This window comes from Staurois parvus, unplaced genomic scaffold, assembly GCF_062004578.1.
Source record: "Staurois parvus isolate SC_StPar_1 unplaced genomic scaffold, SC_StPar_1.0 ptg000078l, whole genome shotgun sequence".
Lineage (NCBI taxonomy): Eukaryota > Metazoa > Chordata > Amphibia > Anura > Ranidae > Staurois > Staurois parvus.
In genome coordinates, this window is record NW_028317874.1 from 7644309 (window position 1) to 7670617 (window position 26309).

General features: G+C 40.5%; 1 protein-coding gene across 1 annotated transcript in view; it reads left to right on the forward strand.

Moving 5' to 3' along the window:
- The window catches only part of LOC149469240 (WW domain-containing transcription regulator protein 1-like), a 108441-nt gene that overhangs the window by 65285 nt on the left and 16847 nt on the right, over positions 1–26309 (forward strand). Inside the window, exons 2-3 of the mRNA XM_089669516.1 lie at positions 6349–6485; positions 23600–23805. Of these exons, the coding sequence (XP_089525642.1) occupies positions 6349–6485; positions 23600–23805 (343 nt within the window). The remainder of the gene's footprint in view (positions 1–6348; positions 6486–23599; positions 23806–26309) is intronic.

Here is a 26309-nt window from a genome sequence, read left to right on the forward strand (position 1 = left end):
AATAGTTTAAAAATCAGGACCAGTTCTGCAATATGTGTCCCCTAGGCCACTTCTATTGGGTGGCCATCTGTGACTGTAAATATTTATGTCTGTGCTGCTACCTTTTAGGCAGCACTAGGTCATGCAGGGCCTGATATAAGGATAATGTTTCTTGCTGCCCAGAGCAACCAAGTTGAATTGTGGCTATAGGCAAGAATAATGTTATCTTTACCACACTTTTCATGTATTAGGCTCATAATCTACAGTTGTTGAACTGATGCTAGAACCTACTAGATGTAGAGCACCATTTTGTCTCTTCATGCTGAATTCTTTGAATCACAGTTCCGGTGTTTCCACATGCCATGGTTAACCAGAAGCTATATATTCTAGGGTCCCTTGTCATCTTTACTACCTAAATTAGCTGCTACAGAGGTGATGATGCTTTCACTGTCCAACAAGGATGCTAGAGGCAGAGAGGTGACACAGAAAACTGAACTGCTTAACTAGAAAGATGCATTGCTTGGACAATTGCTTTTGACCTGAACTACAGGCTTCACCTGCCTAGTTGTGCAAAATGTGGAAAATGTGTGTTAAGCAGCCAATAGATGACTCAATTTTGTTTGCTTCCACTGTGGGTGTAAGGAAACAAAATTGTTCGATTTCCCCCATTAACACTGATGGGGGAATGCCTCCTGCAGTGTTATTGCATTCTGCTGGCTTTGGGGCTTGGGGAGCCTTCCTGGCCAGCAAAACACGATTACTGCTAGTGGCTAAAGCCGCAGACAGTAATCAATTGTAATAGGTCCGACAGGCTGGTTGTACCCAAGTCAATCGATGGATTGGCTGCCCATACATGGATCAAATCTCAGTTGGTTCCTGCTAATCCAACCAAATATCAATTCATGTATAGATAGTTTAAGGACCTGTTCATATCAGCGGACGTGCAATATGGTAAGTATAACTCGCTTATTAGTTTGCATAGTGTTACAATGTATCTTGATGTTTACCTTTTCACTTTGTTTAACATAAAAAAACCCACTTCATTGAATTCTATGCACAACAGGCCGCTGTGAAAAACCAGTGAGTGCTGTCAAGTATTATTGTGCATTGTGTCACATAGCTAAAATAGTGCATTTTTATGCAGCACACTTGTATGATGTGAACAGAGCAGATAGAGAACAATTGTTTTCTCAGTGTCCTTGCGTTGAGGCTTCGTTGGTCAATGAAGATCAATGCACCTGGTGTGCATTTGCCCTAAATCATAAGATTGACTGTACTGTATAAAATTATAAGACAAGGAATAGCCTCTATAGGGGAAGACCATATCAGTCCATGCAGATCAAGACCCAACCCAGATGAAGAAATTTGGGAGTACACATAGGTAGAGGGGAGTGCACTGGTCAGACACTTGGAGTAGACTAAAAAAGATGACTTCTGGTTGTGACTGTTTCCTGTACACTTGATTTGCCTGATGTGTCAAGAAACAAATGCTTTTCTACTTTTGGATAGAGAAAGGATTAGAACCCCTGTCTGACGTTTACTGCCATCTTGGGCACTTTTTGATATTTTGATTTCCCATCACTTCCTGTCTTGCTGTGAACAGTATTATCAGACAAAAAAATTAGATAAAATCCGAAACAGAGACACAGACAATAACAACCGGACAGAGGCTTCCCTGAGCTTACTAAAGCTGGCCATACACTGATAGTTTTTTTATTTGTTAAGCCTGCAGGCTGAATGAAATAACCCCCCTCTCCAACAGATTCCTTCATCCATGTTATAGAGCAGGGATGAACAAATCTGCTGCTGCTGCTATTGTATGTGGCAGCAAGCCTTGCTGGCTGTCAAAATACCCAGACTTTGGCTGCTTCTAGTTGGATACTTGAGTTTAGATCTCATAGTAGATTCTCTAGACTATTGGTCCTTTTTATTATTTCAGATTCTGAATTTTTTTATTTTGCTCTTTTTTTCATCTTGTTAGATTTCCAGATACCAAGAAACTGCTTAGTGTATAATCAGCTTTACCTAGTTTAAAATTGTGTTTTCGGTTTTCCTTTTTTATTTTTTCTTACATTGCTTTACATATTATTTTATGTAGCAATGAACATTGCTTTACCTCAATAAGAGTTTTATCTTTGCTGTATAAACCTTTATCTATCCTGCATTGTATTTGTTATTTTATGTACTCATGTCTCCGTTGTGTTAACATGGGTCCAGTTAAGTCATGTGCTATGTCTCCGTCAGGGTATTTATGCGGGTAGTAGATGAAAAAAAGGACATAAGATTGTGTGTAAATTTGAAAAGCTTCTGTGGGTGTCATGGCTTGGAACCTTCAGTTTCTTCCAGGTTGTATACGGCATCTCTTTTCATGCAGGAATCTGATTTTTTTTGTTTACTTGGCTAGCTTTTGATTGTGACTACACTTCACCCTGTGTTTTGTTCTGTTCATTCTCCCTGCCAGAATAGCCGGTTTTTCACCATGTCCTGGAGGTGCGGGCGGGCGGGTAGGGTAGAGTTTCCTTCTTTTCATGAGCTGAATGTTTGCACTTGGATGCCCTAGTCAACATTTCCCAGAACCTGCTGTTGCTCTGGCTGGGATTCCCTACTCTGACTTAGGTGTGTTTACAAGTCTTCTGATCTCTGCACAAGGTGATCTGACATGTAACATGTCCCCTCCTGTCTCCGGAAGACAGGTCATGATAGCGTAGTGAGATTTGATTTGATTTCACCTCCTTGAACACCTCCATTGTGTACTTTGGAAGAGAGTCAGTATTCGGCATGAGATTAAGGCTAGTCAGAAGAACATTGATATCCTGATACATTGCTAATGAGATACACCTTTAGATTTCTCTCGTTCAGTCCTATGATTCTTCCACCCGTGCTGTTTATCTGAATGTACACCGCTAGCTAGTATATTTAGGCAGCTGCAGCACCTACTGCTGGCAGAATACCCTAACATTGTCTGCATCTGATTGGATGCAGTTTCTGTCCATCCAACCGGGCCTATTTTGTCCAACTCAACAGGAATCAGCCGAAATTTCAGATATGCATGACAGGCTCCATGCCAGTTCGCACCATGAATGCGCTGTGTGATTTGCATGCAGTTCTGTGCACTGCAATTTCAGCCCATTCATTTTGAATGGGCTAAAATCGCACCACACCAAAATTAGCGCATGCACTACTTTTTAACACTCACTGTAACCGGATTGCATGGTACAAAAGTACCATGCAATGCAGTGTGGGCAAACGCACTGCAATTGCAACCTGCGTTTGGGGTGCCATTAACTTTGTATTGGTACCCATCGCAAATCACAAATGGAATACGTTTTGCATGCAGTCTGAGTCGCGCAGGAATGCACAGTGCGTTCCTGTAATTCATGTGGAGGCATGGTGTGAACTGGCCCTTAACCACTTGCCTACCGGGCACTTTTACCTCCTTCCTGTCCAGATAAATTTTCAGCTTTCAGTGCTCTCATACTTTGAATGACAATTGTGTGGTTATGCAACACTGTACCCAAATTAAATTTCTATTTTTTTTTAGACAAATAGAGCTTTCTTTTGGTCATATTTGATCATCACTAGGGTTTTTATTTTTTGCTAAACAAACTAAAAAAGACCTCATGCACATTTGAGCTAAAAAATGCTGCTTTTACAGGCATTTGTGCTAATTTTTTTTTCTACCTCTAAACTCTCCTCCATGTTAACCTATGTGTCCATGGACAGTATAGACATTTACAGGAGTTTAGAGGGAGGGGTGTTTGGAGCAGAAAAAAACATTACTTGTGTGTTTAACAGAGGAGTATTATGGCCGAAAATAAGTTTGATGCACCTAAACGTGTGTAAATGAGCATTAATGCTAAGCGCTTTTAGAACTAGAGGGTTTTTTTTTTCATTTCAGTGTCCAGAATATATTAATATTCTGGCCAATTAAATGAATAAATGCCCAAAAAAATGCTTGACATGCCTAAATGCATTTGAAAAACATGGCTTAGGAGCATTTTTGCAGCTGCTTTTCTCCTGTCAGGAGAAAAGCATTTAGATGAGCCCCAGTGTGCACGAAGCCTTAAAATAACCCAAACAATTTTATTCATGGGATTACTTCTAAGATTATTCCGAAAAAAAACGCTACTCTGCCTGTTTGGCTATTTAAAATCCACCTATTTATCTTTACCTTCTCGACGAACATCCATTTCTCCATGGATTTTATTATGTCTACTTATGGCCTGCAGAGTTATACTAAAATCATGGACACACCCATCCTCTTCAAAGATCAATAAGGTGAAGAAAGAAATGAAATCTTTGATGTATATAGAAAAATTGGATACTATAATCTAGTCATTCGGCCCTACTAAACGTTTCTTCGACAGATGGAAACATTTCATGGAACATACCTTATCGGATTCCGAAATTTCCCTCTTAATGACACTATTCCAAAACACAAAGTGGTATGCAAAGGCTAATCTTTCCAACTTTTTGGGCAGAATTAAACTCAATAAATAAACATCCCATATAACCTTACTGTTTAACTTCCTAAGAGCTAAAACACTAGGATTCTGTACTCAAATATTTTCAGCTTATTATTAGTTTCTTTTTTTTTATTTTTGTAGAAACATACACTTGGTATACTCTGTAATTATAACTAACTCTCGGTTTGGGAGACATTTCATCCATGCTTACACCAAGAACAGTTGTAATATCTCTGTTGATTAAAATTAATGTTTTCACTTTGTCTGCATTAATTTAACCTTGATCACTGAACTTTGTTATGGGATGATTATATATAAAACCTTCAATGGTTACATGCTATTTATACTGATATTGCAATGAGGTAACAATGCATTTTATTCTTTTTATATATATATTTTTGGGAAATAGCAATTAAATTTTGCAAAAGAAAAAAAAAATAGCCATGTGCATCAATGATGGTTTGATTTTCTGCAATGTCACTCTACACATCTATATCTATCAGAACATGAGATTATCGCCTTCTATATGATCCTGCTTTAATTCCTAGTTGTAGGGTGACACATCACTTAGTCAACCACAGTGTAAATAGGTTTCCCTGGTCATGCTAGTGCATCTGCTGCACTGAGTGGGTGTGTAAGTGGGGAATCTGGCACTGTAGGAGCCATCACTCACAAGAGTGCAATAAATGAGTCAAACTTTCACAAGTTGGATTTTTGTGACATATCCTTCCCTGCCTTTACCCAGAGGGTGGTCATGCTTTGATGTGACTGAGTCATAAGATTCATCTCTTTCCTTTCAGTGAGAAAGCTTCTATCCTGGCACCAGTGGCCATTACACTGACTGCGTCTGACTCTCCTACCTACTCTTATGTGTCATTGGGATATGTTTGCATAACAAAAGACCAGGACTGCATTTCTCTCCCTTTCAGGGGATGTCTGTTCAAAGCACAGTGATTTGTAGAAGTAGAATTATGTACCACAAACAAAATCAGAAAAGCAGGGTAAAAAACAAAACCATTACTGAAAACGTGGAAGTGCGTTCCTAAAAACAATTTTTAAAGTGTACCTAACCACAAGAGCAAAAATGTAATATATTGCAGCTTACCAGATCCTTATGGTCCCCATAGACTAGATGAAAGATTGTTAGGTTTTTTTTTTTTTTAAAGGGCACCAATAGAAAATTGTTTTTGACTTTTCAGAGCCAAAAAAATTAAGATACAGTTTGGAAATATTCTGCCGAACAAATGATAAATTGAAAGATTAATGCGTTTCTCGCTTGTTAAAAAATAAAACTTTTTGAACTGCACATATGTGACAAAATGGATGAAAAACTGATTCCTTTATGCCTATTGAATGATTTATCATTTAAAAATCCGGTCATTGCATGATAGTACTATCATTTGCTCTTAAGACCGAGTGTTCGTTATTCGAAAATGAGTTTGAACAATTTTAGGCTAGTGTATGGTTAGCATTAGTTGTGTTCGTTGCATAAGTTTTCTTTTTTTTTAGGATTTTTTCCTTCCAATTTTGACCTGGTGATCCTTCCAGTAACATGCTTCCTGTCATGATATTGCTCACTCCTCCCCTGTATCTATGATAGAGCAGCTTTGTCACTCTAGGCTGCTCTTCTGATTTCCCCTACAGTGCACCTCTCTTTGTAGCAGACACCATAATGTGCCCGTGTTTTCCTCGTCTTCAACCCAACTGCTTCAAGTATGATTGTGATCTTTACAGTCACAGTAAACTAACTGAAAGAATGAAATGTAATCTTAAACATTGCACCACTGCAATAATACCCTAGCATCTCTAGACATTATCGTATTTGTAGATGGAGGCTTATGCCATGATTCTTGACCAAATGTTAATATGGTTTAATATAAGTCAATTTTTTTTTATCTTGCAGTCATATGGAGAAAATCACAACATGGCAAGACCCGCGGAAGACAATGACGCAACCAATGGCTCATATGAACCACCATCCTGTTACCACATCCACCCCAATAAGCCAGAGATCACTGGCAATGTCCCAACCCAACCTTGGTATGTCTTCTTCACATGATTTTCTTTATTATTGACCATAACAATCATCTAGTAGGTACAACCCTTCTACGAGGCAACTTCTTACAGATTCTACAATCTTTTTACAGTCTTTCCTGTTTTTTTACAATAATGGCTTGACACCCTTCTGTGATTTTTGTTAGCCTGCTGATAAGTTGCCAAGACAGCCTAGTTCAGGAATAGCAGCAGTTGTACATATAGTTCTTTTAAGCAAAATTTGTATGTTAGTGATATAATTTGTTGGGTTACATTGCTTAAAACGTGCTATACAAAAGATCCATAGTATTGCAGTTTTTTAGAGAGCAAAAAACATTTGTAATCCTTTGTGCAGAGAATTTTGCATGTTTCTAAGGAGACAATAAAACTTAAGGCAGACAACACAATTCAAAATATACAGTATATGTATATATATATATATATGATTTTGTCATACTACTCGGGGGGGCTGCAATTTAAAACACCTCCCCAGGACAAGAACATGGTTGCTTGTCACAAACAACATTTAAGGCAGGCCAAGTCAAATCTTCCCAAAATTCCAGAACCAGTACCAATGTTAGGAACAATTAATGCAGCTTTGCTCCAAGCTATTCTGCTTTCACCCCCCAGAGTGGTTATATATTCAACTCTCACATTCTTTAGCATCCCCCAGCGTGCAGTTGCCCATTTCTCCTCCCCAGTATCAGTCATACATGCAGTCCTTTCCTCTTACTTACAGCACAACAGTCACATATACTGTTCTCTTTAACCACTTGCCCTCCGGAAGATTTTACCCCCTTCCTGACCAGGTTATTTTTTGCTATACCGCACTGCATTACTTTAACTGACAATTGCGTGGTCATGCAACACTGTACCCACATGAAATTTATATAATTTTTTTCACACAAATAGCACTTTCTTTTGGTGGTGTTTGCTTTGCAGGGAAACAAAAATCAGTACATCCCTGCTGACAGGGCAGAGCTCTGTATTGTTTACATACACAGAGCTCTGTCCATCAATCATTGGCCAAAATCTGCTGATTGGCTTGTGCTGTGTCTAATCACAGCACAGCCTGGCAGTGGGCACATACTCCCCCTACTCGGAAGAGCTGGACAGCATTGCGGTTGGCAAGTGGTTAACCTTGCCATTCCACAAATTTACATTTCTCCCCCACCCACCATTGTTCTTTGTGGTGGGATGGATAGGCTCCAATGTCATAATTGGTGATAAAGTGTTTAATGATTACCATTATGCCTGGCCATTGTAAAGCCCTTGCTCAAATTGCTCATTCACACCTGAGCAATTTGAACCATGATTTGAAGCTTAATTAAATCACGATAATACTCAGCAGTAGCATTTCCGTTATATTCAGTATTGCCTATTCACACCTGAGAGTAGTCACTTGAAGCTTGTTGAGTGAAAAAGTACACAAGCTGCTTTAATGGGAGTGCTTGCCTAGTAACTAGCTGTCCGTTGGCTAATACTAATAATAAGAATACTCAAGCCTGAATTGCACATAAAACTTTATAAATGCTCAAAAAAAAAGAAAGAGCTACCATAGACACTCAACTCAAGTGTGAAAGGGGATTTAGGCATAGTGGTAATCATTAATCACAAAGTAGGAAGGTAACCATAAATCATGTGACAAAGAACAAAGTGGAAGATGCATCCCACTTCATATCAGTGTGCATCAGTTTATCTTCTAAGTAGTTAGAGCAGAAGGAGCTAATGACCAGGATGTGCAAGCTGATGTGGGGTTTTCTCCAGCCACCATGATGACTTGGCAACTGGAATTTGTCCAGCCCTGGTGGAAGGGAAAGCAACAAAAAATAATGTAACATTATTGAATAACTTTCTTGTCTTTTAATGCTAACCCTTAAAGTATCAATGTGCTTAATGGAAAACCCATTGGTTGCTGTTGTCAGTTGCATATCTATTGTATTTCCTCCAAGGCAACAGGTAAAATGTGAAAATTTCACGTAGTGTGACAGTATAGACCTAATGTCATAAAACGTGTAATACATTGCATTTACAATACTTGCTGTTTTTGTCTTTAGTATTTATCCAAACGTTGATCTTACACTTTAGGATGGGCAATTCAAGACACATATATTGTTATGTAGTTTTATGTGTTATCCAAAGGCATTGTGAGATAGAATAGACCTCTAGCTCCAGACCATTGTAAAAAAAAAAATGTGTCTATGGCTTGCTCTTGTTTGTAGGTTTCCAATAGTCAAATGTCACATACTTAACCACATATAAATTCCTTGTTGCGAGAGGGCCAACGTACACCACGCCAACATTCTAGTAGACTTTTCAAGAAAGTAATGAAAAAAGCAGAGCAAGTTAAACTGTTTTCTTGGCTGGCACTCCAGAGCCCACTTTGAACTGTTCCATCTTGAAAGAAATGGCAGACTACACCTTTGTCTATATCCTTTTCATTCTCTTCTTAGTCTCGGAATTAAAATATATCTTTCTTTTGAAGGCCTGCCATCCCCTGGCTCAGAATTCTAAGTATCCGAGACTGATGGTCCATTTCTACATTTAATCAAGAACATATGTTTTTCTTGTTGAAATTCTTATAACATGGAAAATTTAGTGCTCTTTGTACATTCTGCTCCCCTTGGCTTGCACCATATTTTGGCTTTGTTTGAGTATACAAAAGCACTTATAAACACTTTCATATTATTTTGATAAAAAGTGACTAAGCAACACCACATCCTAACATGACTGTGAGCAAATAAAAACCTCAGGGGAGATATCGCTTAATCTTCAAATAGTTTACCCCGAGCCGCAAGACCTGCTTTCTTTCCATTTGTTTGCTTGTTTTTAGTGTAAGCCGCTCGTGTCTTTTTTTTTCCAAAACACAGAGTGTTTATTCCAAGTTCCATCTGTTCAAAATTAGATGATGTTAATTCTGGAAAACAATCATGAGTCAACGTGACTGTGCAATGTGCTCTGATATATTTGGTGCCTTCTGAGCCAATGGCTGCAGTACTAGACTAACTGATGTCTTCCTAAAAATGTGGCTGTGTAGTAATGCAAAATGTGATAACTCTTGCTTGCTGGCTTATGAAGAGAAGAATCTGGCATACAAATGCCATTACACCTAGGTCCCCATTGTCAGAAATAGCCATTTCAGATATTGAATACCTCCCCCTATTTTTATGGGGATATGGAGAGGGAAGCATTCTGTAGTCCTAATCAGGAGCAAGCAGTCTAAGGTCACAGCGCTGCTCCTGCATGTATATAGTACAGTGAGAGAGTGTTATGTTGCTAGGGAAGGGAGTGGGCTACTGGCAGGATCACTGTGTGGAAACAAAGGAAAAAACACAATTGTGAAGTTAGCCTTCCGTTTTTTTACTTTAAAACAGAGCTAAAGTCATTACAAAATGTAGTCCAAGAGAGAAATCCTAAGTATGTACATTACAAATTTTCATTGATAAATTATAAAATCATTGTATATTGTAGCTGGAACTCTGCAAAACACAATACAAAGAGGAAGGGAAATCCTTTTAATGATAATGAGGGCTGGTGGACGTTCAGAGCTTTGGGAAGTGGTTACCTGACCCCCAAACTAGAAGAAAAGACATCACATTCACTCACCAGATAAATGTTACTCCCCCTTGCTCCAATTTTTCCTGTATACATTTTCTAAAAAAAATTGCTATTTTTTTTTTTAGTTTTTTTTTTTAAGTGGTCACAAGACCACAAAGCTGCTCTGTGCTTTAGAGGTTCTGACAACTGTGCCTTATCCCCTGTAGCCAAGGCACCATCCAGCCAGGGGCGTATTTACCACAAGGCAAACAGGGCATTTGACTAAGGCAGCATTTTTCAGGGGGGGCAGCACCTCTACCCCCCACCTCCGGACGAAGGGATGGAAGAAGGGATACGCGCGCCATGGAAACCAGGTGGGATCCGAGAGAGGCTGTGAGCTGCTTGATGGTGTATGTTGAGCCTGGCTCTCGTTCCTGGGGATGTCTAGAGGTGTGAAGATGAGTGTCTCGCTCTCTATCGTTGGAGGGGGGGTAGTGGAAGGCTCTCCCGGGTGGGGAGCAGGGGTGTTGTTGGTCAGTGTCAGGCTCTCTCCGTGGGAGGGGGAAGGGGGGGAGGGGTTGTTGGCCCATGTCCGTAGGGGCAGACGATTTTTGTGTTGCCTAGGGCAGCACAAAACCTAAATACAAAACTGCATCCAGCCATCATCCAAAGCTCATCTCCCAGGGTTGTTGGAGCGTTGTTGGCCAGTAGATTTTCCTCTCACCAGGAACAGAGGCGGAGGAGAATGAGCGAGTGAACTGGAGCTTTGTGGTCACCTGACCACATAGGAACACTTTAAAGAAAACAGTATTTAGGAAGTGATTTATTAGAAAATGTATACAGGGTGGATCAGAGCTAGGGGATAAAAACATTTAACAAGTGAGTTTTTGTTGGCCTTTCCTTTTAGTTTAAGCTGGCTCTGTATGTATGCTCAGTCTGTTCACGTAGTTGTTATGTAATTTTGGAATTTAAGAAATGTTATAATATTAACTAAGAAAAGAATATATATTTATAAAAAATGTGTCCAAGTCTCAACCTATAAATGTAGCTCTTTTATGAAAATGAAAGAGTCCGGAAACCTCAAAACAATGAGAAGTTTCAGTAATCGCTCCTGAAAGTTATAAACACATGCTCCAGACTTTTCCATATCCTGTTGAGAGGAGGAGGGGAATGTCCTATTGTTTTGAGAGGATATCATGAAATAACAGTTGTGTTGGCTTCACAGATCACTAAATGATGATGGAAAATCAAATTTTTTTGTTTTCCACCTTTTAAAACATCCTTTCCACAACATCTTGCCAATTTAGATTAGACTTTGCTTGCTACATTACATATGTAGAGTGTATGGGCACATCATCAGCCACCTTAGAAGCTTGCACAACACATTGTTGTAAGTGAGCAGACCTTGCAGGGATTATGAGGTGATAATATGAACTTGGACTTTGGGCACTTATACAACCAATGTTTAATGACTTTTTTAGTCAATACATAATTGGACTGATTTTTGTAATATTTGTCTGAAGTTCCACTTTAGTATCCCATAGCATACAATCAAGCACAAATTGGATTATATGTTACTGTGGGCAGAGCAAATTAAAAGGTCATCTCAAACAGTACTAATTAATATTTCATTAATGGGGGGTGGTGGGTTGAACTGACCTCTGGCTTCACCCTACCTTGAAATCTCTGTTCCACCTTTATTCTCCTTAGTTCTCATGCACACTGGACATTTTTACAGCTGCTGTTTTTGGCTTTTGATGGTTTTTTTGTACAGCCAGTAAACTCCCCAGCATGTTGTCCTATGTGTCCATGCACACATAGACTGTGTTCAAGGTTTTTTGGCAGGGAAATTTTTTGGCTGAAAAAAAAAAACCCAGGACTAGTGGGTTTCTAGAGGAGTTTTTTAGCTGTAAAAACGCTAAACAAATGTGGCAAACTGGTGTTTTGGGATGTTTTTTTGACCAAAAAAATTATTTTTTGTAAAAAAAAACACTAAAAATGCTAAAAAACGCAAAACTCTGCTAAATGCTAATGCAAAAACGCTTAACAAAGCTGAAAAACTCTTGTTTTTAATGTGACTTTACACAGCTAACGTTACCAGCATTATCAAAATGCCCAGTGTGCATGGAGCCTTGAATTAACTATAAAATGCACAGAGTGAGGCCCTCCACAGCAGGTAGGTGGGACTGGTAACTTCTTTTCAGAAACAGTCCCTAGCAAGGAATAGCAGGGAATGGTTAAAACCCCAGTTATGTTGCTGTCTTTGACCCATTGGAGAGATTTCTCTTCATTTCCTGTCCCGTACACACTATAAACTGTCAGCAGATAATAACACCCTTAAGATTTGGCAGTCTTTATCATGCCCTAAAATAGGTCTTCTATTGCCTCTTGATGTACGTCTAAAAACATCCACTGCTCAAGCCCCGAGGAAGGGGAAGGCCTTTCTCCAAAAACACACTGGCTTTATTCGATGCTCTTAACCATAAAAGATCTCAAAAAGACCGTGATATGTATTTTTATACTAGGCATTCCTCAAAACCTACCCCTGTAGACACTACAGGAAGTGAGAGAAAATCTCTCCAAAGTAAAGGAAATCCTCTCTTTGTAGATGTCATCACAGCAAGTATCTACAGTACATTTCCTGTTCTGGTGATAACTCAAGTTTTTGGATTTTTACATTGCTTTCAATTCCATTGACAATGATTACTAAGATTGATAGAGATGATGTATCACGCCAATGGGGACAAAGATAGAAATAAAAACTTCAAACAAAAATAAAAACAAGATGCTAGAATTTTGAATGTCAATTGAATTAAAACTGGGTATTATTATTATTATAATACAGGATTTATATAGCGCCAACAGTTTGCTCAGGGCTTTATAATATAACGGGAGACAATACAGCAACAATACAGTTCAATACAAGAGGGATAGGAGGGCCCTGCTCCTCGGAGCTTACAATCTAGGAGTACTTTGTCTCAGTTTGGCAGCACTCTTCATATAGGGACACCCCTTAAAAACAGAGTTGAGATTATATACAATCCAATGAGAGCGCCAAATAAATGTCCAAAATCCCAAAGTTTTTTTATGGTAACATTGTTTCATAGCATAAAAATCCCAAACAGATTCGCACCTCATCAGGGTTTAGGAATTTTGTCTTTGGGCTCTTGGATGTTTAATTGGACATTTAATTTGCACTCTCATTTAATAGTTATATACAAGTAGTAAAAACTTAACACAGTTGCTAGTCCCTCATCATTCTATCCTAAACAAATATAAAAAGGTTTATTTCACAAAAGATTTATTGAGTTTTGAAATATTAAACAGCAAACATAAACGTGAGACATGGGCATACAAATATATCAGACAGTAGAGGGGTACACAAGACATTTTCCAGGATGTACTTAAAAAGACAAATGAAGTCACATCTCCAGATAATATGTAGTAATACAGAAAAGTGTGTTAAACGGAGAACAGAAAATCTTGTGTGAATTGCTCATTAACAAAGCTAGCAGATGCCCCTTTATGGGGGGATTGAACAGTCATACATACCCACATGGAAGAGAAATATATTTTCAGTATATTTAGAAAAAAAATTATATATGTGACATATACCGTATTTTTCGCTCCATAAGATGCACCTAGGTTTTAGAGGAGGAAAACAAGAAAAAAAATATTCTGAACCAATGGACTGCAGACATAGTACAGGAGATGACCAGAGACTGCGGACATACTACAGGTGATGACCAGAGACTGAGGACTTAGTACAGGAGATGACCAGAGACTGCAGACACGGTACAGGAGATGACCAGAGACTGCAGACATAGTACAGGAGATGAGCAGAGACTGCGGACATACTACAGGTGATGACCAGAGACTGAGGACTTAGTACAGGAGATGACCAGAGACTGCAGACACGGTACAGGAGATGACCCAAGACTGCGGACATACTACAGGAGATGACCAGAGACTGCGGACATACAACAGGAGAAGACCAGAGACTGTGGACATACTACATGAGATGACCAGAGACTGCGGACATACTACAGGAGATGACCCGAGACTGCGGACATACTACAGCAGATGACCAGAGACTGCGGACATACAACAGGAGAAGACCAGAGACTGTGGACATACTACAGGAGATGACCAGATACTGCGGACATACTACAGGAGATGCCCAGAGACTGCACACATACTACAGGAGATGACCAGAGACTGCAGGCATACTACAGGAGATGACCAGTGACTGCGGACATAGTACAGAGATGACCAGAGACTGTGGACATACTACAGGAGATGACCAGAGACTGCGGACATACTACAGGTGATGACCAGAGACTGAGGACATAGTACAGGAGATGACCAGAGACTGCAGACACAGTACAGGAGATGACCAGAGACTGCGGATATAGTACAGGAGATGACCCGAGACTGCGGACATACTACATGAGATGACCAGAGACTGCGGACATACTACAGGAGATGACCAGAGACTGCGGACATATTACAGGAGATGACCAAAGACTGAGGACATACTACAGGAGATGAACAGAGACTGCGGACATACTACAGGAGATGAGCAGAGACTGCGGACATACTACAGGAGATGACCAGAGACTGCAGACACAGTACAGGAGATGACCAGAGACTGCATACACAGTACAGGAGATGACCAGAGACTGCGGATATAGTACAGGAGATGACCCGAGACTGCGGACATACTACAGGAGATGACCAGAGACTGCGGACATACTACAGGAGATGACCAGAGACTGCGGACATACTACAGGAGATGCCCAGAGACTGCGGACATACTACAGGAGATGCCCAGAGACTGCGGACATACTACAGGAGATGCCCAGAGACTGCGGACATACTACAGGAGATGACCAGAGACTGCGGACATATTACAGGAGATGACCAGAGACTGAGGACATACTACAGGAGATGACCAGAGACTGCGGACATACTACAGGAGATGAGCAGAGACTGCGGACACAGTACAGGAGATGACCAGAGACTGTGGACACAGTACAGGAGATGACCAGAGACTGCGGACATAGTACAGGAGATGACCCGAGACTGCGGACATACTACAGGAGATGACCAGAGACTGCGGACATACTACAGGAGATGCCCAGAGACTGCGGACACAGTACAGGAGATGCCCAGAGACTGCAGGCATACTACAGGAGATGACCAGAGTCTGCGGACATATTACAGGAGATGACCAGAGACTGAAGACATACTACGGGAGATGACCAGAGACTGCGGACATACTACAGGAGATGACCCGAGACTGCGGACATACTACAGGAGATGACCAGAGACTGCGGATATACTACAGGAGACCACCAGAGACTGCGGACATACTACAGGAGATGCCCAGAGACTGCGGACATACTACAGGAGATGACCAGAGTCTGCGGACATATTACAGAAGATGACCAGAGACTGAAGACATACTACGGGAGATGACCAGAGACTGCGGACATATTACAGGAGATGACCAGAGACTGAGGACATACTACAGGAGATGACCAGAGACTGCGGACATACTACAGGAGATGACCAGATACTGCGGACATACTACAGGAGATGCCCAGAGACTGCACACATACTACAGGAGATGACCAGAGACTGCAGGCATACTACAGGAGATGACCAGTGACTGCGGACATAGTACAGAGATGACCAGAGACTGTGGACATACTACAGGAGATGACCAGAGACTGCGGACATACTACAGGTGATGACCAGAGACTGAGGACATAGTACAGGAGATGACCAGAGACTGCAGACACAGTACAGGAGATGACCAGAGACTGCGGATATAGTACAGGAGATGACCCGAGACTGCGGACATACTACATGAGATGACCAGAGACTGCGGACATACTACAGGAGATGACCAGAGACTGCGGACATATTACAGGAGATGACCAAAGACTGAGGACATACTACAGGAGATGAACAGAGACTGCGGACATACTACAGGAGATGAGCAGAGACTGCGGACATACTACAGGAGATGACCAGAGACTGCAGACACAGTACAGGAGATGACCAGAGACTGCATACACAGTACAGGAGATGACCAGAGACTGCGGATATAGTACAGGAGATGACCCGAGACTGCGGACATACTACAGGAGATGACCAGAGACTGCGGACATACTACAGGAGATGACCAGAGACTGCGGACATACTACAGGAGATGCCCAGAGACTGCGGACATACTACAGGAGATGCCCAGAGACTGCGGACATACTACAGGAGATGCCCAGAGACTGCGGACATACTACAGGAGATGACCAGAGACTGCGGACATATTACAGGAGATGACCAGAGACTGAGGACATACTACAGGAGATGACCAGAGACTGCGGACATACTACAGGAGATGAGCAGAGACTGCGGACACAGTACAGGAGATGACCAGAGACTGTGGACACAGTACAGGAGATGACCAGAGACTGCGGACATAGTACAGGAGATGACCCGAGACTGCGGACATACTACAGGAGATGACCAGAGACTGCGGACATACTACAGGAGATGCCCAGAGACTGCGGACACAGTACAGGAGATGCCCAGAGACTGCAGGCATACTACAGGAGATGACCAGAGTCTGCGGACATATTACAGGAGATGACCAGAGACTGAAGACATACTACGGGAGATGACCAGAGACTGCGGACATACTACAGGAGATGACCCGAGACTGCGGACATACTACAGGAGATGACCAGAGACTGCGGATATACTACAGGAGACCACCAGAGACTGCGGACATACTACAGGAGATGCCCAGAGACTGCGGACATACTACAGGAGATGACCAGAGTCTGCGGACATATTACAGAAGATGACCAGAGACTGAAGACATACTACGGGAGATGACCAGAGACTGAAGACATACTACGGGAGATGACCAGAGACTGCGGACATACTACAGGAGACCACCAGAGACTGCGGACATACTACAGGAGATGACCAGAGACTGCGGACATACTACAGGAGACCACCAGAGACTGCGGACATAGTACAGGAGATGACCAGAGACTGCGGACATACTACAGGAGATGACCAGAGACTGCGGACATACTACAGGAGTTTTTAGTTATATTCTAAGCTTCTCCATGCCTCTTGTCAGTTTGCTTGCCCTTCTCTGTACTTTCTCCAGTTCCCCAATGAAACAGAGTGTTGTTTTCCAGGTTTACCCAGACATACTGTATATCTTGTTTTATTAATTGTATTTTATGGTATAGAAGGTCAGAATTTAGAGACATATTTAGGAAGAAACACAGCTATACAAAATTGTTGTCTTAAAGGTGAATTCCATGCAAACAATCAAATACACAGATGAAATACATCTATGGGATCAGTTTTAACTAGTAGGAGTTGTATTTCTGTCTGTATATTACTGAGATTTATACAGCACTGCCACATAGCACAGCCTTAACTGACTGTGAAGGAGACGTGCAGTTGGGTAACACTTAAAGGTCCTGTCCCTCTCTCAGCCTGTGACTGAACACTGAAAGGAGAAGTAGCACACTAATGAGCTCATCACTTTGCTCTCCCCTCCATTCAGCATACTCTTTAATAGCACCTAAGTATGGCATTAGAAACGACTGGCTTTTTGTGTCGCTTCTCTCTCTCTCAGTCTGAGCCCTGCTGTACAGGAGATTACAAGCAGCTGAAACCCGGTCGAATTCAAGTACTTACACTGCTTACATAAAAAATAATAATGTAATAATGAATACAAAACTGCCTTATTTTGTGTCTTTCTATCTGCCTGATAAACTGTTTGTCTACCTTCTGCCTGATCATTCATTTCACTGTGTTATTATAACAACACTGGGGTAATGATATTATCATTTTATAATTGTGTATAAGCTGTTATTACTACATGACATGTAGAGAACATGTTGATATAACTAACAGGCTGTTTTCTGTCTTTAAATGCTTTCATGTCTTCTTTCTTGGTAAGTATATAGTTCACTTTTTACAGCTAGTATAGATCTAATCTCATTACTATAAATACTGTAAATCCTTAATAACGTCTAGAAGTTGTATTGTGATTTTTACTTAAAGTGGCCAGATCTCATTACAATTAATTATGATACACAGGGTTTGATTTACTAAAGGCAAATAGGCTGTGCACTGCAAGTGCAGTTGCTTTATATCCGAGGGGAAGCTCTGAAATTATGCTCTCCTGATTTCTTTCATCCAATCATTTGCAAGGAAAAATTTTGTTTTTTATTTTCCCTGCATGTTCCCCTCAGATCTAGAGCAACTGCACTTTCAGTGCACTTCCAACTGTACTTGGAGTGCATTTGCTATTTGCCTTTAGTAAATCAAATCCACTGTGTCAGAGTTTTAGTAAATTAGGTGGCATACAGAAAATCAATAAACAGAATGAAGAGAAAAAAATTAGGTGGCATACAGTTGGGCATTACACCTACCAAAGTTCTTCTGTGCTTATATATTCAGGATTACATAGCAATACTGACAGATCTGAGCTGTCATTTGCTGTCCCCATCACTCTATTCACCAGCACTGCCACCTTGTTTTCTTCAGGATTCCCATTGCTCTTCCTGGCCATTGGATGGCCAATGATGATGTATTTCCTGTGTATAAATGTAGGCGTTTCATTGGCCCAGATCCGTTCTTTCCATCATACAGATGCTGGAATTGGGCTAGGAGTGTACACTGCCACGCTCTTTTGCTGCAGACAGTCAACTTTATTAAAACAATTTGCTAGGAGCAAAGGGAAGCATTTTTTTAGCAGAAGATACATAAAACTTCTTTTTTTTTATAATTTATTTTTCCTTTAAAGAAAATGGAGTAAAAGAAAGACAGTGCCTTTAATTTATGACCTTCTTATGAAAATGCTAGTTGCTTTGCTGTCATGTTGAATATAGTATTTTTTGAGTCACTGCACTGGCCATAGCACAAAGAATGTGGTGGCAGATCTGACTTGATTCCCCAATACACATACTCACTCTGGTTGGGGCAATCCTTCCCGCAGAGAGAGAGACTTCCCTGCCATTAGAATATGTTATAGCCGGCAGCACAGATCAAGCAGAGAAAATCCGAAAGGGCAGTTGTACAGAAGTTGATCGCTAGATCGACTTCTGTACAATCTCCCTACCAATACATGGCTTCTGTACAATCTCCCTACCAATACATGGATGAAATTTTGCCGAGTCTCTGCTGATCCGGCTGAATTTCAATCAATGTACAGCTAACTTTAGAGGGTCAACATGACAGCAATAGAATTAAGATCACAGCCAGGCAACTAGCATTTTTCTAAACAGGTCAGACATGGTAGACTCCATTTCCCTTATAACATCCACCCTTTGAAATAATCCCATATGGATTTATGCCCTGCAGAAATATGCACTGCTATTTTGAGTTGCGTGAGAATTCCTTTTTAGTTGGTCAGACACAACCATTGGTTTTATATGTAAAACGGTTACTGGCTTTTGGATTTCCACTTTCTAAATACCTTACAGATTTTTGGAGCAAAGTTCAACCGAAGCAGGAAAAAAAAATCCAGTGTTTTCATTGATCTTGTTGGCCAGCTAACACTGCTTCTCATAAATATGCTCAGCATAAGTCTCCGTTTACTGGCGAGGCTGGTTAGATGAAGAGAAGGGGCCAACTTCTCTGATTTGCAGTGAAAAATATGAAGCTGGTGGATTTTGCCGTCCATAAAGCCGCAGACATGTGTTTTCCATCAGGCTCTCTACTGTCTGACACCTGACATTGGACAGTCCGCATAAGTTAAGCGTTTGTCAAAGCAAACAAAAAAAAAACATATTTAGTGCATCTCTAGAACACATGTATACTTCCCCGTGTTTTCTCACTGTAAACATGCTGCAAATAAAGAAAATAACTATTGATGTGCCAGAAATATAGCATGTTCCGACCTTCCTAAACAGCTTTTCCTAAGCATGTGGTGTCATCCCTGCCTATTTTTTTTCTGATTGATTACAAAGAACACAGACCTCATCTCCATAACCCCTCCTTATGTACAAGCAGAAAGCTCAGGAAGTTATCACAAGATTTCTTGCAAAATCAATAGGTATTTTTGGTGTGTATCGAACAGATATAACAAAATGTTTTCAAGCTGAGTTTAGCAGATCAAAACGGAACAAAGAGAAGTTCATTGTTAGGGTGTACACACACTTTTAATAAAGTCAAACACATGGTAATGGGATAACAATGGCTGAATTCAGAGCTTGCTGACACAGGTATAATTTGTATGAAACTAATGTCAAGTTAACACATAAGTAGAGCACGCTGACCCTTGTGTCCCGAGATCTCACCTGAGTTGGTTTGATTTGTGGATGTCCTTATACTGGCCTGTCTGCCAGCTGGACCCATTTATCATTATATAATGAAAAAAGAAGTCAAAGTAAATGACACTTGATGGAACAAAAGCAGGAGTTGATTAAAGGTTTTTGTCCAGTTCTACATTGCTACTACATTGTTCTAAAGCCCCGTAGATATGGGCCGAATATCGGCAGATTCAATAGAAAGAAACAGGCTGACATTCGGCCCCCCAGCTGATCCGGCTTCTGTCGAAGGGGCATGACTGAAAAAGATCTGCTGATCAGCTTCCAATCAACACTCTCAGCCAATGGCTGAGAGCACTGACCGGTGTGTTCTTGTGGGTGGCAGTCCCCATGTCAAAACACAATAACAGAGCGGGGTTGAATGAAAAAAAAAAACTGATAGTGTGTACAGGGCATTAGGCTATGGCCTTCTCATTAGATGTAAGCGTAGTTACTTATAAATGTGGATGGATTATTTGCTAAAGGGAAAACAAAATGTCCTATTTATGACAATTTCCTATTCTCCTTTGAGGGTTATAATTATATAAACTCATACATGATATAGTTGTTGAATGAACCATACTTTTTTTTTTTACATAGAGTAAGTGTTATAACATCAGTCGTATTTCTACCGCTACCTGTATCTCATATTGAATTCTATTACTTTCCTAGCTAATGCTAATCATACAAGCATAGATTTCTAATCTAATAGACTCCATCCATGCTAAACAGGGAGAATGGAGGAACCTCCACTGACGACTATTGTATTCAGAAAGCTGCTATGCTAGGATTTTTCAGTACGGGTGGTGTCAACAAAGCCACCTACAGCTCAAATTTTGACTGATTCAGCAGGACCGGTCAAATGACCAGCTTAAGCTGACAAGCAAAATAAGTAGTGAAAAGAAGTCTTTCTAATGGGGACACACACAGCAGTAAAAAATATTTTTATTAGTGACATGATTAATAGTTACAACTTCTGATTGGTTTTCCAGTGGGGAAAATCTAACCACTTGATGTCCCAGTGACAGCAGTCACCATGACCGGATGTTCCAGCCTGTCCCCAGTCTATTAAAAATAAAATTTAGCTGGAGTTCCACTTTCACAGATTAGGGCATGTTTGGACATCAGCAGGCACTCCCTGCTGTAATTGTAGCTGAGGGTAAAAATCTTAGGAATGCCATTGGAAACATTCAACACAGCTGATTGACCACCACCCTTGATAATTATTGTGTGGGGGTGTAGGCTGCTTAAATCACATGGTGACCATAGAAGTTCCGAAACTGGCAGGGTTGTTCTTTGGTCACCTAATATCTATAGGTTTTGTCACTAAAACTGAAAGTGAGTGAAAATCTGAAGTTTCACCTGAACAGTAATAGTGGGGAAGTCTTCCAATTGGGACACTTGTTCCAAGGCTGTCTTGAGGGAACGGGGTGGGGTGGGGTTTTTCTGTTTCTTTAGGAGAGGATGTGAAGAGAAATCTCTAGAATGGGACAAATATGTTAACAATTTGACAGGTGTTTAAACCTTTCTCTATTCTATCCAAAATAATAAAAAAAAACTTTAAAGGAATCCTTTACTAGGAGAATTATGTAGAATTCCAATGTTGACCTACTTCTCTGGGTACCCAACTATTGAAACGTTAAGCCACATATCTGTAACAAGCATGCAGCAATTTAAGCAAGGGTTGAATCAGACTACCTGATTAGTATGCTTGTTTAAAGTCATTGACTGGATGAACTGAAGCCCTTTGATCAGTATGGTAACCAGGCAACTAGAATTGTTTAGAAGACATGGTCAGCAATGGTAACCTGCATGTTTCTTTTAGTACAGGTTTCATTAGGGATGCCCTATATTTGAACTTTCCATATGTTGTAATTTTTTTCTTCTTCTCTCCATGCTGTAGTTTAAATATCTGGACACTCCCAAAGATAAAGTTTCAAATAGAAGAGAAATATGTGGCTGGGATTAGCCTAGGATCAACTAGTATGCATCAGGGGTGGGTGGCCTGGGGACACATGTAGTGTTTCCACACTGATTCTAACAAGACATAATTTGATCACGGCAAGGGAATTTTACCTAGCTGCCTTATCCTGTTCATTACATTTTAATTTAACATAACTGTCTTTCATACCAAGCCTGGTAAAATTGTAGTTTATTTTCCATAGGCGTCCTATAGCTCTAGAAATATGTGAACACCTTTTGTATAAGCATGTTCTTTACTTCCAGAACACTTTGTCATGTTTTGGACCATCTTACCCAATAAACCTTCATTATTGTCTATTTTGTTATATATACTGTGTGTATATATATATATATATATATATATATATATATATATATATACACACACACAACCAATATGTGGACCGTTGGTCATGCAGGAACTGTTGCTGTTTGACAGACACCTAGCCAGACATGAACTGTTAAATTATACGGTACAGTTTTGGGTGAAGCCCGTGAGTTTCTTGGACTATAATAGCACAGGGTCGTTGGTTTGAATCCCAACCATGGCACCACCTGCCTGGAGTTTGCATATTCTCCCTGTGCCTGCATGGGTTTCCTCCAGATACTCCGGTTTCCTCCCACACTCCAAAGACATGCTGGTAGGTTAATTGGATCCTGACTAAATTGGCCCTAGTATATGTATGAATGTGAGTTAGGGATTTTAGATTGTACACCCCTTGAGGGTTAGGGACTGATGTGAATGTACAATATATAGGTAAAGTGCTGCATACATTGACAGCACTATATAAGTACCTGTAATAATAATAATTCCTGCTGTCAGGCCTTACTTGAATTTATGGCAGGAAACATTATCCACTATCCTGAGATTTCATCAAGGGTGGATGACACCATCAGTTTGCATGAATGTGAACCAGGTATGTTATGGCCATCTTGGAGGGCATGTCCACAAACTCTGGGCCAGACCCCTTTATCAGGCTAATGGAGATTGCAGGCTATCAGGCTCCTGGAGTTGGTGGATAATAAAACTCTCATAGAATCTACCAAACCTACATAACCTGATTGTGTTCATATACCATTTGACGAGTTAAGTACAGCATTTTGGTTAGTTGAACCTTTCATGATCAATGAGATACTTTACTACAAAAATAATATTTATTATATGTTGATTTATCCGTTGTTTTCTTGACATAAAAATACTGTGTTATCTCTATAAACTTTTCATTATTCTTGGACTTTATTGTTGGACTTACCCATCTTCCTTTTTCTTAGTAATGAATCACCAGCATCAGCAACAGATGACTTCTAGCCCAGCCATGTCCCAACAGACTCACCCCTCCCAAAGTCATCAAGCAGCTCTGATCAATCTGCCCAATGCACTCACTGCCCAGCAGCAGCAGCAACAGAAGCTTAGACTTCAGAGGATCCAGATGGAAAGAGAACGGATCAGAATGCGACAAGAAGAGCTGATGAGACAGGTGATACATATAGGAGCATAATGGCTATTCATTGTTTCCAAGACAGCTTTTCCAGTGTGACATTCCCATCAGATCTGCTCCACCTTAAAACTGAACTCTACCTCTCACCATCAAAATTCCACCCGCCCCTCAACTCATGATGGATGAAGACTGCAGTCATTCCAATTCTGCAGTCTTTTCCTCAGTGTGTATAGCACTCCCCTAAATAGCTTCCTCTCATTTTGTGGTGGACACTTCCCTGATTAGACAAACCTGTGATTTTTGGGTCATGTGTTCAGGATGTCACAAAACAGACCACTCCAAAACTTGTCAGAAGTGAAGCCTCTTGAATGGTACTAGCTGTGTTGCCACTAGGACACCCACCTTAGTTATTGTTCAACCTAGTGTTGGTCAGCTAGGTCAGTACTGAACATAATGAATAATATTCACCTGGGATTGCGATATATGGCTGTATGGCTCTGCCCTCTAAACGTTTTAGGGGACAGAGATAAGTAACTCCATTGTCCTCATTTTAGTTATTACTGTTTCCTCTTAATCAATTTTACTAACCTTTTCAACAGTTTCTGGGTGACTTTTTGTTCTACTTCTCACTGCAGACATTCCTATAGTCTGAGTCATGTGTGCAAAGACGGGAATTGTCAATTTCATTTACAACATTTCAAGTTCACCAAACAGAGATACTTAAGTTAAGTGCGGACAGATGCACTTTTGTTTGTGTTCTCACTCTGCTATATAAATACATATACACAGATTCAGGCTATTGGATGGACTGGATGCATGGGATAATGTAATGTCATGTTATGGCAAAAAAAGCCTTTTGCATTCAGTGCAACATTTCTGTATAAAAGGGGCCTTTGTGGGAAGGGGACACAGCCTAAAGCTGGGTATACACTTCAAGTTTTTTTTCCATTTAACCACTGGGTTGAACAAAAAAAACTCACAGATTTCCCACATCCGCACAAGTGATGTGGAAGCAGAAATCTTCCCCACTGTGCTATTGTATTCTGACAGCAGGGACGTACCCCCTGTTAGAATACACCGATCAGTTCTGCAGCCATTGGCTACAGATGCTGAAGATCGAGTGTTTGTTTTCCAGCAGAACCATTTGACAGAAGCTGGTCTAACAATTAACTTCTGTAGAGCAGAGAGGCATATACACAGATTGAAATTCAGCCAGTTCCTACTGAACCAGCCATGTATACCCAGCTTTACAGTACTCCGGTTTTGCACACTAATTTGTGCCTGACTTTTTAAATGTATTGTAAAGGTGTAGTTAATTTACAACAGGCCTTATTCTTTCATACCTGCTCTATCATGCCTGTTATTGCTGGAAATCCCAATATCAGCTCACCAGAATTTGAAAGGTTGAAGCTTTGTTAGTATGTTCATACTTATAAGGTTTAGCTATAAAATCTATAACACGGAGTATTTTATCCATAAAATCTGTGACACAAAGGAGAATCTAAAAATAACAAGACATAAGTGCACACTACTTCAAAGCATTTGTTTTTGTTATATTGGGAAAGTTTGCCAGATTGAGGAAAACAGATATGGGCATCATCACCCATCGCTTAGTCTGGGATACAGACTATGAGCTTGGATACTGAAGTGCAAAGTTAAAAAAGGATGGTGTGGAGGTTGATAAGCTATGAAGCTTGTAATTTATACTTCCAACTTGCAATTGTTAATTTTTTTTTTACTAATTTAACTAGTAGATATATCCAGCTTGTGGTGGATCTGTGTACTGTAGAAGGTAATTTCTTTATCATCGGCATGGCAATATCATCATGTTATTGGCAGGAACTTAACAGTGCCTAAATTAATCCAATTTCTTAACACGACACGTATAGAAAGTCACATTGCAAAGACTCCACTGCTTGTCATCTGACACAACTGTTAATAATCTTCTCCTGTAGCTCTTGCCTTTATAAAATTCTAGGAAATAAGTGGTCAGAATCTCCAGTTTATAAGAAGCTAAGGTACCTGTGATTTTAATCCAAGTGGATGTTAATAGAAGCAGGACATGTTTAAAATGCTACTTATCTTTGCAGCACAATAATTCGCAGAAATAGGGTATCATAGGCTTCCTCAATGCTTCAAATTTGGGTGTTGGCGGATTCCTGATGCCGCCGACCAGTGCTGCTGTAAAAATGGTCACTCAAACCCAGGGGTGGACTGACAACTCATGGGGCCCCCGGGCAATAGGGGATCATGGGGCCCCTGTGTCCTTGCCCAAACTCAAAAAAGCCTATGAAAAAGGTACCAGGGGCTTCTCATGGGGCCCCCTACTGACCCCGGGCCCTCGGGCAGTGCCCGAGTTTCCAAATGGTCAGTGCGCCCCTGCTCAAACCAAATAACCGATTGTAGGTAATTTAAGGATGGCAGTTGCCAGTTTTGTGGCTAATTAAAGATATTATTTGTTATTTTAAGCATTATATTTAACCTGGCAACATACCTAAAGACTTTTTTCATTTAGCCCAACATGCTGAAGGAGAGAAATCTAC